This window comes from Chlorocebus sabaeus, chromosome 2, assembly GCF_047675955.1.
Source record: "Chlorocebus sabaeus isolate Y175 chromosome 2, mChlSab1.0.hap1, whole genome shotgun sequence".
NCBI lineage: Eukaryota > Metazoa > Chordata > Mammalia > Primates > Cercopithecidae > Chlorocebus > Chlorocebus sabaeus.
This window is the reverse complement of record NC_132905.1, coordinates 55,104,511-55,125,021: the sequence shown is the minus strand read 5'-3', so window position 1 is coordinate 55,125,021 and position 20,511 is coordinate 55,104,511. Positions and strand designations below refer to the sequence as shown.

Genomic DNA, 20,511 nt, shown 5'->3' with positions numbered 1-20,511 from the left:
TTCAAAATTCCCTTGGTTTAGCTTTAAGAGCGTGAAACCTGTTTATAGATGGAGATGCGATCACAAGCATGTCAATAGGCATCAAAAAGGGAAAATAGCTAAACCAGTTTTAAAATACCCAGAGAGAGTTCTAAAGAGTAGTAAAAAAATTTTTTTGAGGCATCTCCAACTTCAAACCACTTTTGCCTCACAAAACATTACCTTAGAAATATTCAGTAGCTAGATAGACATACGATTACAGCTGTTCATTTATGTCACCATTAAGGAACTTTATAGTCTCCTTAAGCTAAATATTGAATAAAATTTATCTTGAAGCAGAGGTTTGAGGAGTGAGAAATTATATTCTAGAAATATTTTCGAATTTTAACAGGAAATTCTTTTAAAAACTCTATCTTTCTGAAATCTATGAAAATGTGATCAGAATTAAATCCACAACAACCTAGATTTTTATTTTCCTTAATTGGAGGGTAAGGTTTTTCTTTTTGGTTTACAGTCAAACGTGATCTTTCTCGTGGCTTTTATAGTTTCTTAAAATTAAAAAGAGATTCCCAATTCAGGTTCTTCCCTTGCCATGTCAAACAGAGGCTGTTCCCTGGTAGCTTCACCTTGCAGCTTACAGAATGAGGTCTTGGCTCTGAGTTAGTGCCTCGTAGGGATTGCAGGTTTAAGAGTTAGATTCTCATCATTTTGAGTCAAATGTGACCCTCTGCTGCTTTAAAGCACACTACCCAGCCCAGACACACCAGTATCCAGTTGAAACAAAATTCATGCGAACATTTTAATTTCATAAGTTCATGTGTGAACCATGTATTTCAATACCCATTGAGAAAGCATTTGAAAAATAGATCAGAGAGGGGAAAAGTGAAGAAACATTCATACCTCTAATAAGAAATAATTATAGGGATGACCAATTTACTATGGTAAAATGTAGACGAGCTAGAACACAATGACTAAGTTGGTGTTCTCTTGACCTCTGATCCTGTTTCTAGATTACTTGCTGCTTTTCTGCCTCCTTTGCTCTTCCCCAATTATCTCCTTGACTTCTAAATCTTAGAGTACCCTAGGACTCAGTCCCACAAATCTTCTCTTCTATATCTACACTCATTTTGTAGATAAGCTCAACTAGTCTCCTGGCATTGAATGCTGACAATATATGGATGCCTCTCAATTTATATCTCCAACTCTGACCTCTCTCCTAGATCCTTAAGTCCATCTGTTCATTTCACATCATCTCTACTTGGTTACTTAATACAAATCTCAAATGTTAACATGCTTAAAACTAAACTCTTAATTCCCTGACCACTCCCCATCAGCCTGGTCCTCTCACCATCTTGTCCATATGCATAAGTGCCATTTCATTCTATGGTAACGCAGGCCAACAACTTAGGAGTCACCTTTGCCTTCTCGCTTCTTCTCCCATTCCTCATCTAATCCATCAGGAAATGCATCAACAAATTTGAAGACTCTACCTTCAACATACTCCCAGATCTGATTTGTTTCTCACTGCCTCCACCACTTCTACCCTGGCCTATGTTACTGGCCTTTCTCTTCTGAAATATTGCAATCACCTTGCATGGATCTCTCTAGTCCAATTGTCTCTCATCCACACCTCCACCCCATTGTCTATTATTTGCCCATAGGCAGAGAAGCCACATCTAATTCAGAGTCAATTCAAAGTTCTTTCCCTGGCTTATTATGTCGCCCATGGTCTTGCTTTCTTTTTCCTCTCTGACCTCATCTCCTTCCCCAGTGTCCTTGGCTCATTCCTTTGCAGCTTTACTGGCATTCTTGCTGTTCCTGGAACACAGCAGGTGTGTCCTGGATTCTAGCCATTTTCCCTTGGTGGTTCCTCTGTCTGGAGTGCCCTTTCTCCAGATATCTACATGGATACCTTCCTCATCTCCTTCAGGTCTATATTTAAATGCCACTTTCCCAGACTAGCCAACCCTGGATGCTTTTTATAAAATAGAAACACTCCTCTATGGCTCTCGCTCTTTCCATACTCTACTCTACTCATTATCAGAGCATTTTGACCACTAGTTATACAATTGTTTGGTCATCTGTTTTTTGTTTCTCTCCTTCATCGCCACTAGCATACAAGCCCCCTGGGAGGAGAGCTATGTCTTGTTCACTGTTATATTTCAGTATGCAGAGGAATGCCCAGTATATAGTTTGGGCTCGGTAACGATTTGCTGAATGAATGCTGGTTTGCTAGCCAACAACTAGATAAGAGAGTTACGTTGCGAATTTAATAAGCATATACATGAAATCATTTTTAGAAGATATAATAGAGGCATTTTGGATATATAAATGCATTTCCTTTTGCATCTTGGGGAAGGTTGGGGAGGGAATCAGGTGAGGCAGATCAGGAGAATTTTGCCCTTCAAACATCTAAGATTTTCCCAGTAAGTCCTAAAGGTTTGCTAGCCCACGATTAGAGATTCTTCACCTTGTGAATTATAAAGATGATACAGAGCCACCAATTTTCTCCATGTTAACTTTTCTCTACACCAAGGCTTGTTAGAATTATACCAAAGACAATTAAAACTCCCAAGAGATCTCTGGCTTTGCTAGCATGATGCCTCCCAGAGAGTTCCTGCTTTTCCTTTAGGAAGCATGACAGCACGAACAGTATCCATCATTTAAAAATGAACATCTAGTAAAAAACAGCATCTAGAAAAAAACCAGGCTTACTCATTATCAGCTTTCCCTGTGCCTTTCTGTAGCTGTAGTAAATAATTCTCCCCTGTTCCCCACAAATAGTTAATTATAGCACTAGCAGCAGCTCTTTGAGGCGGGAAGCCAGCATATCTGCAATGCCCAGAGGAGATGCTGGAAGTCCTCCCTGCCGCATTCTAAAAGCAGAGGATTAGAACAGATGAATTTTTCCCACAGTTTGGGGCATCGATGAAGACACCTCTGCCCTGCTTCTTATGTGTACCTCTCCCATTGCATGTCTCCTTTTCCTGATGTTGTCAAGTAACTCTCAACATGCATCACTCATGAATGGTTTACACCCGCTGACCTCTTGGCATGTTATCTAGAAAATTAATTTGGCCACAGATGGGAGGCTAAGTCAGAAACTGCTTCACTTGGGTCTCTTGGATTCACTATTTGGGTTCAAAATATGATCGAGCTCATGTGCCTACAGATTCATGTTTTCCCCTCTTAGTTCAATGCAATCTCTGGAAAAGGGCAGCAGGGGTGGGTGGGAAGCTGGACTGTGCAGGGACAGCTCCTGATCTGGGAAGCCATGTCCACTCTTTCAGAAAGGTCAAAGATCAGGCAGAACTTTGATTATTTTGCTGACCTTAAGAAAGGGAGATTTTTCTGTTTATCTGAGTGATTCCGGTGTAGCCTGTGAAAACAGAAGGGGAAGAGTCTGAGAGATGAGAAATGCAAGGAAGATTTGATAACTTGAAATTTGATAACTTGATGGCTTGAAGATGAAGGGAGCCACAAGAAAAGAAAGGCAAGCGACCCTAAGAGCAGAGCACAAACTTGGCCAACAGCAAGGAAACGGGGACCTCAGTCCTGCAACCCCAAGGAACCAAATTCTGCTGATAGCGTGAAGGAGCCTGGAGTGAATTCTTCCATAGAGGCTTCAGATAGGGAAGTGCCCAGTCTGGCTAATACCTTGACTGAAGCCCACTGAGACCCTAACCAGAGAATCCAACCATGCTGTGCTAGATTTATAGAAATGCTGAGATAATACATTCGTGTTCTTTTAAGGTGCTTTGTTTGTGGTAATTTGTTTTGCAGTAATTGAAAAATAAGGCACAGTGACAAATGCATCACCTGTTTTATGGCATTTGATCTGAAGACCCTTTGATCCTGTGGACTAATTCTTGTCCTATTTAGTAGATGAGGAAGCTGAGTCATCAACGGTTAGATATTAACCTGTGTAAGGCCACACCGCAGACAGGGGCAGAGAAGAAATCACGTGATGACTGTCCGACTTTAGGGCTGTTCCCCTACACCAGGAGCTCTCACACTCAGCACCATTCACATTTGGGGCCAGATAATTATTTGTTGTGGTGCTGTCTTGTGCCTTCAGGATATTTAGTGGCATCCCTGGCCTTGACTCACTAGATGCCAGTAGCACCCCCAACCCCCACCCATTGTGACAATCTAAACTGTCACTACACATTGCCAAATGTTCTGTAGGGACACAATTGTGCCCCACTGAGAACCACTGTCCTATACATGAAGCCTCATTATATCCTTACTTCAGGAGAAAATGTGTGCTCCCAGGTCTGGTTGTAAACTGGCATTTTTTTTTTTTTTTTTTTTTTTTTACATCTCCAGAAGTGCCAGCAACTGCCTGAGCTCTTCCCAAGGGCAATGAAGGGAACAATGCCATGTTCCTCCACTGACCTGTCACCAAGCCAGGAAAGGTGAACTAATGAGGTCAGAGTGGGACCGAGTGAGGATCATGGAGTACAGCAGACCCAAACACACTTCTCCAAGGTGGTAAGCTCCTTCAAGGGATGGAGGTGTATACTTCATTTTCATGCTCCTAAACGTACTTGGGGATGATCCGTGCTTGGAACTGGCTCCCAGAAAATGCCTCTTCAATCAAATGTGAGTTTACAGACAAGTTGAGTGAAACGGGCATGGCAGGTGTAACGAAAACTGTGGTGCACTCCCCAGATTTCCTCTTTAGTGCCCTTACACATTTCCTCCAGCTGCTAAATGTGGCTCAGTTTCTTTCACTGAGAATTGCCTTTGGTAGCAGGAGGGGATTTACCTAAGACTATGTTTCTTTCGAGGGAGTGCCCATGCCAATAACTGGTCATTATGGGGGCACAAAAGCCTGATCCCTTTGCCTCACACTGGGGTAACTCTGAAGGGTCACCCCTGTTTCTAAGTTTCCTGTAAAACTGACTGAGGCCCCTGTTGCAAGCACATTTGCTCAGCTTCTCCCTTTGCCCAATGTTCTCTTCCTTGCTCTCCAAGAAGTCTCTGGCACACAACTCTGCATCTCAGAGTCTGTTTCTGGGAAATCCAAAATGAAGACCCCATCTTTGTTAATTTTTTCCTAGAAGAATCACACTTTAGGGAGTGAATTCTAACGTGTGCAAAGTGGAACTTATGCATGGTTAAAATTAACTTTGAAAACTCCTTAAGGGTTAGAAACTGATATTGTGTCTCAATACGTCACAAGTGTGGAATTTCCCTTTCACAATGGAACCTGGTCGTGTCCCATTGTTCTCACAGCAGATGAAGAAGTCAGCTTGCGTTAGGAAATATTTTGTCTCAAAAGCATTATCTTTAAATGCTACAGGCTCTCCCCCAGAAAGGTGAAATGCTTCCACTGTGAGGGTCACCAGGGAACCAAGGCCAACTGCATACTCAGTTGCCTTTAGTTCAAGGCCACTCCAGGGCACAAGTAAATTGAGCAGAACAGTGAGCTCAAGTGCCACCCTTTGTGTTTCCCTCTTCTTTTTCACTTTTCCATTTACAGCTGAGCTCATTGAATTCACATAAGTGACATGAACTTAGGATGTAACTTCACTTCTTTTCACCACATTATTTTTAATTGAGAAAATTCAGTGACTAATTAGTGCAAACAATTTTTTAAAGGACGACAAGTTCATAAGCAATATCAATTCTCACTTAGCTTTTTACTTAAATCAGACTTCATATTGGGAGGAGTCACGAGTTTTATTTTCTTCCTATCAATTATAGCTGCGTGGCCCCAGGGAAGTCACCTTCTCTCTCTCTGGGTCTATTTTGCCTCAGTGGTAAAATTGTATTTTAATGCTTCAAGGTCAAGAGCTGAATCAATGTTTCCTTAAGACTCTTCCTGCTCTATAATTCTCAGAGTGAGACTACCTCAGAAAAAAAAAAAAAAAAGAAAAAAGAAAGAAAGAAAGAAAAAAAGAAAACAGGCTTTCCAAAAGGTAACAGCATTTTCCCTTCTCTTTTAATTTATAATACGTAATCAAATATTTAACTACTATAATTGAAAGGAAAGAATAGTTTGGCCACAATACACACAAATCATATAAATCATGTCCAGTTAATTTTAAAGAATAGGAGACTTTTCTTTTGCTCCAGTGGTATTATGAGATTTCTGAAGTGATTATATGACCTTGTGAAGCTAACTTTTGTGGGTTATTGGCAGTATCTTGAAAATTCCACAAATATATTCAAGAATAGACCCTTAAAGAACAAACATAGATCACAACCAGACCGTGTGACTGCCTTCTATGGTTATTAAACATGTGGATACATTTGGATAAGAAAGAAGCTAGAAAGATACAGCTTCCAAATATAGAACGCAAAGGAAATATCATCCATTCTTTGAGATGAGAGAAGCAAGGAAAGTTTTTATTGGACTGATAGAAGTTTCTGACTTGTAAAACTGAAACATGTTTAAAAACAACTGAGGAATAATTGTGTGGTCTAATAAAATTGCCTAGTAAAGGAAATAAATGTTTTTAATTCTCCAATCAAATATAACCTCTCTCGAGAAATGAATTTCAGCTTTTTAAAAATAAAATTATTTTGCTTCCATAAGACTAGTGTGTGTTACTCATAGAAAGATGAGTCCTTCATGTTTTAAAAATATATTTCACTTTAATATTCTATTTCAGATGTACAAGTATGGTTTGACAGAGCTGGGAAGCAAATATTATCTTAAATAAATCCACTCTTCAGAAGCTTTTCCAGTACTTGTAGAATTTATGAGGTTTTGATATGTTGACCAGGGACTGAAGATAGGTTTGGCTTTAAGATTTGTTGGTATTGTTCTAGCTAATGTTTCACAAATCTTACAGAGCTTTTGGGCATAAAATATTTGTTTTTGGCCCTGATGTTGAGAAGGTATTTTTAGTTTTATTATTTCATTCCAGTGTTGAATTGATTTATTACCTCTTCAAATTTTTTCGTTACCAAAATCTTCCAGACACATTGTCCTGCTTTGGTGCCTGTACCACGACTGTGAATGTGATTAGGAAGAAGGCAGATCAGGCTTTGGAAATGAAGAACTGGTTCTTCATGGGATTCTTTGTGATAAAACTTGGAAGTAATGAAACAGTCATTAGTTTCTGTTACCCACAATTAAAAATGTGTATAAAAGAGGCACTAGGGAGAAGACTACATAGTACTTTTATTTCCTGATGGAGACACATTTTGGGATGGGGAGGAAAATATAAGACGAGAAAGGCAATACTATTCCATGGCTTAAAACCCCGAAGAAAAAATAATAACCATTCATTCATTTGACATGCTCAGTCATTTCCTGAGTATCTAGTATATGCTCAGAACTGCACTGTGCAAAGATATTACAGAAATAAACAAGAGACAATTTTTGCTTTTTAGCATCCAAATGATGATACTCAGCAGTCAGCTAACCATTTAGCAGGAAGAATTGGAAAGAGAAGAGAACATCTTTAACACAGTCTACATCAGAATCTGTTTTCCTAGCTATTGTCTGCATATTGATGAACAAAGATGAACATATGGAAAGTGGCACTTTAGCTCTTTCTAGCCTTTTTTTTTTTTTCCTGTTTACCTTTAAACTTAAAAATTAGTTGTTACATGAGAGACAAACATTGTTGAAATTTCTGGTCTGAAGTCAAAAAAGCCAAAAACTAACTATCTTGGGTTTCTACCTTTTTCTTTTTTATTTCTTGGGTTGATAGCAGAGCTTGGAGCTCTTTGGTCAAAAAGTTACCTCAGTAGATGAAGCCCTGAAAGCGAGTAGCAGCTCAGACCAACCTCCCTGGGCTTTGTGTTCCTTACCACAAACCTGTAGACAGTGAGTGAGAGAGGCTGGAAAGTGGTGCAGGGACAGGAAGGAGAAGGAAGCTGGGGGTTGGGGCTGCAATCGTAGTTAAAGTTAGCAGTTCTAGGAGACAGTACATTTCAGGGAATGATAAAACAACTTACTCTTAAACTCTGTGTTTATAAAGCATAACTTGCAACATCTATATAAGACATGAAAGCCTGGACCTCATTCTGGCTACTTGGTCCTTCTCCTTTTCTTTTTATACTTTCATTTACTTTTCTTTTTGCAACCTGTTTGAATGTGTTTGAGAACCCCCAAATTGGGGTATTCCTACACTAGACTTGTTTACCCTTTGGTTTAACGTCTATAAATCCACAAGGCAGAATCTTTAGTTTACTATTCTTGCACTGTTCACAGTCAACGATTTTTGTTTCAGAATAGTTGCCACTCTATTTTTCTATCAGCAGATGCCAAAATTAGACAACCACAAGAACATCATGCAGGAAAGACTCAGACCTTAATCTGATATTTTGGAAAAAGGCAGTCATCATTAGCAGTTTTTTTTTTTTTTTTTGCAAAGAATTATGAGATTTTTGTGCTTCCTAGAATGAGTTTATTATTGACAACATCCCCAACATTTAACCTTGATGACAAGATAGAGAAAAGGTATAGGAAACTTTGTCTTCCTTAGTTTCTCTGCCATTTTATGTTGGTCTTCATGGGCAGGGCAGATGGTTACAACTACCAGGTAAAGGCAATTGGCTACCTGGACCCTTATAATAGGTAATGAAAGGGAAATAGACACCCTTTTTGGTGACAATAGATAATATTTTGAGGAGAAAGACAAATGATCAGAATCGCCAGTGCCTGATCTCCTCTTTTTATTATTACCCAATCAGTCCCATTTTCTATTTAAAAAATGTCACTGTACACTTCAAGAATCAGCATTTCAGAGATCATATGTGCTAGAATGGGAAAAGCTCAGGCCAGTGGTGCTAAATAGCCTCTCTGACCCGTGACTTCTGAGTTCTACTGTGCCTCAGTTCTCTTTCCCAGCGCAAGCCTTTTAAGTATCTCTTTCCTTCTGCCCCCAGTTTATATGTTTCTGAGTAATCTTGGAGCAATGCTTTTAATCACGGAAGAAGAGAAGCCAATGAGACTTTTAAGAAAATATATAACTAAAAGGAAAACAATTGGCCATAAATGGCAAGGTTATGGCATAGGGTTGAAGTGTGGGGAAGACCAATGTCACGGTGCACCAGAGTGATCTTTGTCTACTGGTGCCCACCTTGGGTTCAGGACAAGATCCCAGTCCATATGGCTGCCCAAGGGCATCCCCAGGCAATGTATTGGTATAGCCAAGGCCAAGGTTGTTACCACACAGAGTAGAGAGCTTCTCCCTTATGTCTTGGTGCCAGCTTCTATGACAGATCCTTTAAGAATAGTTGGCACTGGCTGGCAGCACAGGCAGCTTAATTGTTACTGCAAAAGTAAAGTGGCTTCCTAGAGCAGAAAGTCCTCTTTAGGGAAGGTGGGAACTCTTGAGAAGTTAAAGAAAAAATTGCCTGTGGCCTGTCATTTGGCAATCTGCTGAGAGACTGTTTTATCTGAATTCCTAATGGAAGCCCAAATTAAACCCAGAGAAATGTTCACATGAAAAGTCCCACAAGAATGAGTTTTCAGATTCTATAAGCTCAAAAGAAATCTCCTGTGAAAATCCTTAACTCAAACATCTGACATGCCTTTCATCAGCTGGTCCCTGAGAATCCTGAGGAAGAGATTACACTGCCTTCAATGTACAGAAAGCAACTTCTCTGAGTTATTACATACTTTCCTTCTTAGTGATTCATGTAACAGAAATCAGAATCTACCCAATTTGATGAGTGTGTAGGTATGGGGGATGGTGGAAAATATGATTACTAAAGGTCCTATTCTGAAAGGCAAGAAGTGGGAACACTGGCAGAGAAGCCACTTTGTTGCTAAGATGATATGTTTGATTGGGGGAAAGTTGAATCTGAGCCATCAGAGGAAGTAGGAAATGGAACCTGGAGTCCAAGAGTAAGGTAAAGATTGAAGATTAAAATAATGTGAGTGATGAATATCAAGTAGACAGCTGAGACATGAAGGTAAATTACATCAGTGCTAGAAAATACAGGATAAGAAGAAAGGCTGAGATAGTCTTATGGTCACAGTCATGCATGGATACTGAGAAGTCCACTGCCTGCTGTGAGCTGCTCACTCACTGGCTCCCTCATTCTTTCCTTTCACAACATGGGGCATGGCAGCCTCTTCTGAGCATGTGGATTCACCAGTAGAAACCTTCCGTAAAATGACTCATTAAACTGCTTGGTGTCTTCCCATCCATCACCGGCCAAAACATGTTCCCAGGCAACCCGAAATCCTCACTCAGTAATAACTCAGGAGAAGATAGCCAGTAAAAGGGTGGTATCCCGATTTCCTCTTCCTCCAGCCATACAAAGGGGCCTGTGATTATTTATTATGCACAGATAGAGGAACAGAGAGTCTCTGGTATGACTCTACAAAGCATCCATTTGCCCTATTATAGTACATTAAGTGCTTTTACTTCAAAATCCCTGGCCAGCCCCTCCACACCTCCTCGGTGGGCTCAGCTGTGGCAGCAGAGATTGGAAGGCAGGCTTCTGGGGAACACTCACCCTGGGGTCTCTCTCCAGCTGCTGCTTGTGGTGTAGGCTGCGTCTTCTCTTGGCCTTTGCAAGGCCATTGTGATAAAAGTGGTACAGACCTTCAGCAAAGGGAAGCTGTGGAGAGTCAAGCAGACACAAGCATAGTTAGCTTCTGGGGTTCGCCCAGGGAAAGGGGCACCAAAGCTGGGGCTGCTTGCAAGGGCTCCCTGGGGTAGGGAAGTATGCAAGAAAACCACTGGCAAACCTCTTGTCAGACCTGGTTCTCTATTTCCCTATCAATGTCCTCCTTCTCTTCTCCTTGCCTTTGTTCATGTGGTGTCCGCTCTCCTCCTGTTACCCAAATAACTTCTATTCTTTCCCCCATTTTTTAACTTTCTGAGCATCCTTTGATTCCCTCTCCTTTTCAATGGAGCCTTGCCTTTACATTCACACCTGCATCAGATTCTCCTTGTTCTCCTTGGACTAGCGTGCATACTCCAGGTATCACCTGGTTGCTCCAGAATTACGCTGCGATGTTTTCTAGTCATGTCTTCATAGCTGTCTGTGACAGACTTTCAACTGTCTGTCTGTGTCTTGGGCTTTTTCTGTGACCCCTTGGTGCCTCTTATCAGGCTGAGCACAGTGTGAACATCTAAATTTAGTAAATACCAGTTGGATGGCAGGTCTGGTTTCCCTCTATCTTCCCATCTCAAAGATCCTTGAAATCAGGTCAGAGCCAATCAGAGAAGTCACAGTAATGAGAGCTTATCTTTGGCACGGGGCCTGTAAGAGTTTTGGAGAACCTAAACAAGCCAGTCATTTGTTCTGTGATTCAAGGTAACTTGGTGGGAAAAGCCTTGACCTGGGAGTTTGGAGACCTGGATGTGGCTCATGTCTGTTACCATCAGTATGCTTATGAGCAAGTGGTTTCCTCTCTGGGCATCTTTTTCTCTTCTGTATAAATACAGGGCCTTGAAGTTCCCAGATCTCTTGCTTTTCTCCACCTGTCTTCACATTGATGAAGACATGCTGTTTGCAGTTCTTAACCTGATTAATTAATTTAATTGAATGCTTACAAATTATAGACAAATAATGTAAATATGTACTTTTTTTTGGGAAATAGGACTCATGGTTTCATCAGATTCTCAAAAGAGTCCCTAAATCAAAAAGCATTCCACTACTCAAAGTATTTGCTATTGTAAGTTTTGGTGTGTGTGTTGCCATCCAGAGTTTGGAAGAAAAGGGAAGCAGATTTGATAGAAAGGTTTTCTAACATAGATGGGGCCAATCTGAGATTTTTAAATCACAAAGAACCTCAGTGTGGCTCAAATATTTCTTAAAGAATATTTATCATTATTATTTTATTTTTAATATAAAGGAAATATAGAGTAAATTTAGAAAACTGAAAAGTACAAATAACAAAGTAAAAATTCTTCATGTTTTCTTTTTTGGCAGTGTTGGAGTTAAGTTATCTTTTTTTTTTCCCTCTAGGCCTACCTACTTGCAAGAACAAATGATTATTTCCTTAATAGTAAAATGAGTGAGTTTTAGATCTTCTTCTTTGCTTACACACACACTCTCTCTCTCTCTCTCTCTCCATATTATTATGCAAAGTGGTTCTTCCCTTCCCTTGTCACTCAGATGCTATCAGACTTCCACTTATTAACTCCTTTTTTCAAATTTTTATTTTGGGTTTGGGGGTACATGTGAAGGTTTGTTACGTAGGTAAGCATGTGTCACGGGGTTTATGGTACATATTACTTCAACACCCAGACTACTTTCTTCTTTCGAATGGCTGCATATTATTCCATTACATGGGACATACCATGACTTATTTAGCCTTTCCATTATTGATGCATATTAAGATGTTTCCATTTTTTTTACATTCAAAGATAATGCTGTGTGTTGGGGTGGGGGAACTTCAGGTATAATAGAGTAAGAACCTTCAAGAATCTACTGTTATAGACAAGCAAATAGAACTTTGAAAAAAATTGCCAAATCAACTTATTCAGAACACTGGAAATTAACAAGAGGCTTGCAGCAACCCGAAGTTTATTCAATAAAAAGGTTGAATCTCAGTGATAATGGCAAACTGTGTGCTATTTTAAATTGCTCTATGACCATCCTCTTCTCCACAGCTCTGCAGCATCTTTGAACACGAACATCCTCACAACCACAGCAACTGGGAAAACCAGTAGCCAAATAGACATTAGAGGGTGAGGACTGGGTTTAGAGTTATTCAAAAAGCCCTGTCCATAAATAATAGCCTGGAAGCTATCTGGAAAAGTTCCATTTATAGGATTTGTTATTATTTGATCTGTCCCAGGGTTTGCTCAGTTGGAAAAGCCCTACTCCCCAGGGAATTTGTCAAAAATAATCAGTGGCAAATTTTTAAGGTTGCAATTTCCTGAAGTAGCAATATGAACTGGGGCAAATAAAAGGCTGGACAAAAACCTTTGTAAAAGAATCTAAGGAATCAGATGTCCATAGAAGGCTTTACAAAGCTGTAATATATTCCTGGACACTTAGAAGGCCACACACATAGGCAGAGCTGTACACACAACCAGGAAATATCGAAGAAGGCTCTAAGTGCTCATCTTTAGTTGACTTTAAGTCTCTTTAAAAACAGGAGGTGAAGGCCATAGCAGAGTTTCAAACTGCCTACTTGAGCATTGAGGATATGTCCCAATATATACAACAGAGCCCCTCAGCAAACGGTAAAAACAAAAACAAAGCTGCATTGATTCAAGGTCTTTAAGAAAACCTCTGTCCTGTCATTGGCTAACTATTAAGTTAACCAAGCAGATTCAATGGCACATTATAGAAATTACAAACTTTGCAGAATTAGTCCAGAAAGACATTAAATAAACAAATAGCAATAAACATATGTGTGCCTGTGTCTTTATGGTAGAATGATTTATAATCCTTTGGGTATATACCCAGTAATGGGATTGCTGGATCAAATGGTATTTCCGGTTCTAGATCCTTGAGGAATCGCCACACTGTCTTCCACAATGGTTGAACTAATTTACACTCCCACCAACAGTGTAAAAGCATTCCTCTCTCTCCACATCCTCTTCAGCATCTGTTGTTTTCTGGCTTTTTAATGATCGCTATTCTCACTGGTATGAGATGGTATCTCATTGTGGTTTTGATTTGCATTTCTCTAATGACCAATGATGGTGTGCTTTTATTCATAGATTTGTTGGCTGCATAAGTATCTTCCTTTGAGAAGTGTCTGCTCATGTCCTTCGCCCACTCTTTGATGTTTTTTTTTTTCTTGTAAGTTTATTTAAGTTCCAGAATAGCAAAGACTTGGAACCAACTCAAATGCCCATCAGTGATAGACTGGATAAAGAAAATGTGGCATGTGTACACCATGAAATACTATGCAGCCATAAAAAAGGATGAGTTCATGTCCTTTGCAAGGACATGGATCTTTTTTTTCCCCTCTAGGCCTACCTACTTGCAAGAGCAAATGATTATTTCCTTAATAGTAAAATGAGTGAGTTTTAGATCTTCTTCTTTGCTTACACACACACACATACACACACACACACACACTCTGTATATTATTATGCAAAGTGGTTCTTCCCTTGTCACTCAGATGCTATCAGACTTCCACTTGTTAACTCCTTCATTAAACCATCATTCCCAGCCAACTAACACAGGAACAAAAAACCAAGCACTACATGTTTTCACGCATAAGTGAGAGTTGAACAATGAGAACACATGGAAACAAGAAGGGGAACATCACACTCAGGGAGTGGGGGGCTAGGGGAGGGATAGCATTAGGAGAAATAATGTAGATGATGGGTTGATGGGTGTGGCAAACCACCATGGCACATTTATATCTATGTAACAAGCCTGCATGTTCTGCACATGTATCCCAGTACTTAAAGTATAATAATAATAAAAAAAGCACAAGAAAAAAACCGGGGGTGGGGGTTGGGGAAAAATAGCGATAGCAAAAACAACAAAACCTAGAAACAACAACAAACAACCTGGGGAGAGGTAAATCTGGTTTCCAAGTTGTCATATTATATTATTTAAAATGTCAAATTTTCAAGAAAAATTGTGAGACACAAAACGAAATAAGAACATATGCTCCACACATAGTGGGAAAAATAATAAAAACTCTCTGAAGAAGCCCAGATCTTGGACTTACTAGACAAAGACTAAACTAGATAAGTATAAATATTCAGATTATATTTATATATCGATATAACTATACCCAGACATATGTTCAAAGAAACCATATCTAAAGAACTAAAGGAAAGCATGAGAATGGTGAATCATCAAAGAATATCAATAAAGAAATAAAAAGAATAAGAAGAAAGAACCAAACAGAAATTCTAGAGCTAAAAAGTACAATAACAGAATTTAAAAATTTACTAGAGAGCCTGAATAGCAGTAAAGAGATTGAATTAGTAATTTAAAAGCTTTCTGCAAAATAAATCCTGATGAATTCTACTAATCCTGATTAATTCTACTGATGTTTAAATAAATAATTCCAGTCCTTCAGAAACTCTTCCAAAAAATGGAAGAAGAAGAATCACTTTCCAACTCATTCATTGAGGCCTATATCACCCTGACATGAAGAAAAGACAGAGATACCACAAGAAAAGAAAACTACAGACTGTGATCTATTACAAATATAGCAACAAAATGCTCATCAAAATAGTAGCAAACTGAATCCAATTACACATAAAAAGGATTATGCATCATAACCAAGTAGGATTTACCCCAGGAATGCAAAGTTGTTTTCACATCTAAAAATCAATTACTATAATAACTATATCAATAGAATAAATAACAAAAACCACATGGACATCCCAATGCAGAAAAGCATGTGACAAAATACAACATTCTTTTATAATAAATATGTTTCTCAAAATTAGGAATGAAAGGGAACTTTCTCAATCTGATAAATCTCTCTGTGAAAAACCTACAGCTAACATCATACTTAATGGTGAAAGGCTGAATGCTTTTCCTAAGATCAGAACAAGACAGTTATCTGCTCTTGCCACTTCTATTCAAGAGTGTACTGGAGATTTTAGCTAATGCAATCAGGCAAGACAAAGAAATAAAGGCAACAAGCTTGGAAAGAAAGAAGAGAAACTATCTCTATTTGCGGAAGACATATCTTGTATATAGAAATTTATAATGAATCCACAGAAAGTATTAGAACTGACAAAAGAGTTGAGCAAGGTTGCAGAATACAAGATTAACATGCAGAATCAATTATATTTCTATACACAAGCAATGAACAATCCAAGCATAAAGTTAAGAAAATAAGTTGATTTAACATAACATAAAATAAGTAAAATACTGGAAAATAAATTTAACAAAAGAAGTGCAAGATGTGTACACTGAAAAGTACAACACATCACTGGAAGAAATTAAAGATCTAAATAAATGGAAAAGCATTTCATGTTCATGGATTTTTTAAAATGGCAATGCTCCCTAACTTATCAGCAAATTCTGTACAATTACTTTCAAAATCTCAGCTGTCATTTCTGCTTATCCTAAAGTTCAAATGTAAACTCAAAGGACCAAGAATAGCCAAAATAATCTTAATAAAGAAGAACAAACTTGGAAGACTCATATTTTCCAATTTCAACACCTCTTCAAAGCTAAAGTAATCAAAGCAGTATGGTACTGGCATAGGAGAGACATATAGTAATTTAATGGAATAAAACTGAATCCAGAAATAATTTATGATGATCAACTTATGGTCAATTGATTTTCAACATGGATGCTAAAACAATTCAATGAGAATGAATAGTCTGTTCAAGCACAGTTTTGTGCTTGAACAATTAGATATTCACGTGAAAAAAATGAATTTGGATTCCTATCTCATACCACATGCAAAATTTAACTCAAAATGATTTGTAGTCCCAAATGTAAAAGCTAATATTACCCAACTCTTAGAATAAAACATAGGAATAAATCTTCATGTCTTTAGGTTAGGCAATGTTTTCTTAGATACAACACAAAAAGTATAAGAACATAAACTGTACTTCATTAAAATTAAGAATGTTTGTACTTCAAAGGAAATAATGAAGGAAATGAAAAGACAACCTACAGATTGGAGAAAAATTTTGAAAATCATATCTCTGATAAGGGTCTTGCACAGGAATGTTTTAAAAATGTTTATAACTCAATAATAAAGTCAAGTAACCCAATTCAAAACTGTGCAAATTCGAGGAGCCATTTTTTCAAAGAAGAAATACGAATGGCCTATAAACATACAAAAAGATGTTCAACATTATTAGACATCAGAGAATGAAAATTAGAACCATGAGATATCACTTTACACACACTAAAACAAACATCCCCTACCCAACTGCACCCAAACCTGGATAGGGAGGAATTTGAACCCTCATGCATTGTTGGTGGGATAGTAAAATGGTACAGCCTATTTGGAAAGCTCTTTGGCAGTTACTCAAAATGTTAAACACAGACTTGTCATATGACCCAGTAATTCCATGTATGGGTGCACATAAGAGAAATGAAAACATACATTTATGCAAATACTTGTATACAAATGTTCATAGCAACATTATTCATGATAGTCAAAAACTAGAAACAACGTACATTTCTATCAATTGATAAAACAGTAAACAAAATATGATATATATGGTAAATGGAATATTATTTTTAAATGGAAAGGAATTAAGCAATGATACATGATAAAAACATGGATGAACCTTGAAAACTTAATGCTAAGTTAAAGAAGACAGACAGAAAGATCTTATATTGTATCACTTCCTTTATATGAAATGTCCAGAATGGACAAATCTATAGAGCTGGAAATTAGATTAGTGGTTGCCTGGGGCTGGGAGGAGACAGAAATGAAGAGTGATTGCTAATGGTCCAGGATTTATTTTAAGGGTGGTGAAAATATTCTAAAATTTGATATTGGCAATGATTGCACAACTTTGCAACTATACTAAAGATCACTGAATTGCACAGTTTTAGAGGATAAATTTTATGGCCCATTAACTATATCTCTTAATCAAGTTGCTATTAAAAATGCTATGATGAGTAGCTTTGTGATTATCACTATTTGTATAGATGAGAGTTTTCCTGTAGGATGTATCCTAGGAATTCAACCTCTAAGTCATAGATTATTAACATTCATCATTTTGATAAATACTTCAGAAAAGTTTCCCTATAAGGTTGTATATTCCAAGACTCACTGAAAAGTAAATAAGAATAAAATTATCCATTTTCCCATTGTCTAAGTAACACTGGATTGACATTTATTAAAGATATTTTAATTTTAGCCAATTGATAGTCATCTTACTTGAATATTTTGTCATTGTATTTGAATATTTTTAATTATTTTGAACGTTTGAGCACCTTTTCATATGTTTATTGACATTTTAGTTTATTCTCTTTTGTGCATTTTTCTATTGTGTGTTTTTGTGTTCCTTGTCATAAGCCAGGCACTGTGTTTGGTACTGGAGAGACAAAGGTAATGATGATATGGTCTCAGCCTACAAACCGCTCACAATTCACATGGAAGGAAGATTTCCCACAGCAATATATTAACAGTACTTTGTGGTGGAGTGATTTAAGAACATGAGTTCTGAAGCCAGATTGTCTTGGTTTAAATTCTCGCTCTTCCTCGTAACAGCGATATGACTTTTGGCAAGTTGTTTAACCCTCATGGGCCTCAGGTTTTTTACTTATAAAATGTTTTTATTATGGGAATTAAGTGAGATAATGCATGAAAAGTGCTTGGAAAAATATCTTGCACTCAAGCGTAAGTCACTCTTTTTATTGTTAGAATAGAATGTGCTGTAGCAGAGTTATTGACAAGCTGCTATGGGAACCCAAAGAAGAGATTATTATAGTCAGAGGGATACTTGGGGAATGTTTCTTAGACTTTTTGGAGAAAGGGAAGGTTATTCACCTTAAGAGACTCTTTTTCACTGTTATTAAAAATTGTATTTTTCTAGTGTTTTAATTTTGAAGAGTGTGACTGTTTAAAGTCATAGCCACAGCTTTTTTTAACACTTCTCATATCAAGAAATGAGGTCCATGATTCCAGCCCTTGCATCTGGGAAACATGATCGCTTTGATTACAAGTATGGTGGAAGTGATGCCATGTGACTTCTGAATCTAAGTCATAAGAGGCCATTTGACTTGTGCCTTGTTCCCTGGAACACATTTGCTCTTAAAGTCCTGACCTACAATTTAAGAAGTACAACTCCTCTCAGGCTGCCATGTTATGAGGAAGCCCAGGCAACACTGAGAAGCGTGTGTAGTGCTTTGCCTGACAATCCTGGAAGATCGCAGCTTTCAAGTCATCCCATTTAGGGTGTTAAATACACATATTAAGAAGCTTTCAGAGGATTCCAACTCCAGCCATACCAGTTATCCTCTAGCTGCTGAGTCTTCCCAACTGAGTCTCCACACATTGTGGACCACAGACAAGCCATTTCCAATGTGCCCTGCCTGGATTACAAATTGCCACATTCATGAGTATAATAAAATTTTTGTTTTATACCACCAAATTTTGGGTTGGTTTGTTACTCAGCAATGGACTACAGAAACAAGTAGCTAGCTGAAAAAAAAAGTTTTATTTCTTCAGCTTTCATGGCTATGTTAACATGAAACTCTACAATAATATTGGTTCTGTCAACTGATGACATCATCCTGGAGCAGCTCAGATAAGGACTCTCAGGGGACATCCCTGGCACAGGGAGACAGGCCTGGACTCAAAGCAGCAGATACTGGATGATCTTCAAGGAATAGTCAACTTAACCAGGGGTCTTTTCTGTGAATAAAAGCTTTTTAGAACATTGCAGCTTTCGTGATTTAGTTCCTGTTCATTAAAAACCACAGTCCCCATGGCAACTTTAACATAAATATTTCATGTGCATATTCCAGGCTTAATGGTTCTTAAATGTTTTCTCTACTTAACCCTGCTGATATACTCTGGATAATGTTGATTTAATAAAATAAAAAAAGTGAGGGGAGAGGAAGAAAATGTAAGTGTGCTGTATTTTGCTTTCCAAAAACTTTCTACTTTGAACACTACCAGATAGTATGAATTTGACCTTTTGTTTCCTATTGCAGGAGGCATTATGGATCTGATAATTTCTTTTTTTACTTTTAATTTTTTGGAGTCTCACTCTTTTGCCCAGGCTGGAGTGCAGTGGCACGATCTTGGCTTACTGCAACTTCTGCATCTTGGGTTCAAGCAATTCTCCTGCCTCAGCCTCCCGAGTAGCACCTACCTCCTCACCTGGCTACTTTTTATATTTTTAGTAGAGATTGGGTTTCGCTATTTTGGCCAGACTGATCTTGAACTTCTGACCCCAAGTGATCTGCCCACCTTGACCTCCTGAAGTGCTGGGATTACAGGTGTGAGCCACTGTATCTGACCTAGAACTTAGAATTTTTAACACTAGAGAGAAAATGTGGAGTTGTGAAGGGCCAGTGGGTATTAGAGGAACATATTTTACCATGATTCTGACTTGTTTTAGTGTTTTTTAAATAAGAAATTAAATATAAATTGAGGTGCAGGGAAAACTCTTCCTTACGGTGGAGTTCCCATCAATAAATGTAGAAGAAATGATGGACATTGAATATCATCATTCTGAAAATGTCACAGTAATAACATAATTGTGGCTGGCAGACATCTACAATAGATGCTAAAATTAACAGGTGAAATATAATAATAAACAATGAGAAATGTATCTTTATAGTGGAGAAACCTGGCAGAGACCACTTTACCCAAGCGATCTAAGTTAACTTCACCAGTGATGTGTCATACTATGATGCACTAAGAAGGGCACATAGTTCATGTGATTTTCTTGCCAAAAATACATAACGTGTGTTCAGTCAGGTGGAACCATCAGACAAACTCATAACTGGCGAGTACTCTTTATTTTATTTTATTTTATTTATTTTTTTATTATTATGTTTTGAGTCAGAGTCTCGCTCTGTAGCCCAGGCTGGAGTGCAGTGGCGCGATCTCTGCTCATGCAAGCTCCACCTCCCAGGTTCACACCGTTCTCCTGCCTCAGCCTCCTGAGTAGCTGGGACTGCAGGCGCCCGCCACCACACCCAGCTAATTTTTTACATTTTTAGTAGAGACGGGGTTTCACC

General features: G+C 38.3%; 1 protein-coding gene across 1 annotated transcript in view; it reads right to left on the bottom strand.

Moving 5' to 3' along the window:
* PCSK2 (proprotein convertase subtilisin/kexin type 2) overlaps positions 1-20,511 on the bottom strand; it is a 254,461-nt gene that overhangs the window by 210,515 nt on the left and 23,435 nt on the right. The window contains exon 2 of the mRNA XM_007960726.3: positions 10,414-10,518. Within this exon, the coding sequence (XP_007958917.1) occupies positions 10,414-10,518 (105 nt within the window). The remainder of the gene's footprint in view (positions 1-10,413; positions 10,519-20,511) is intronic.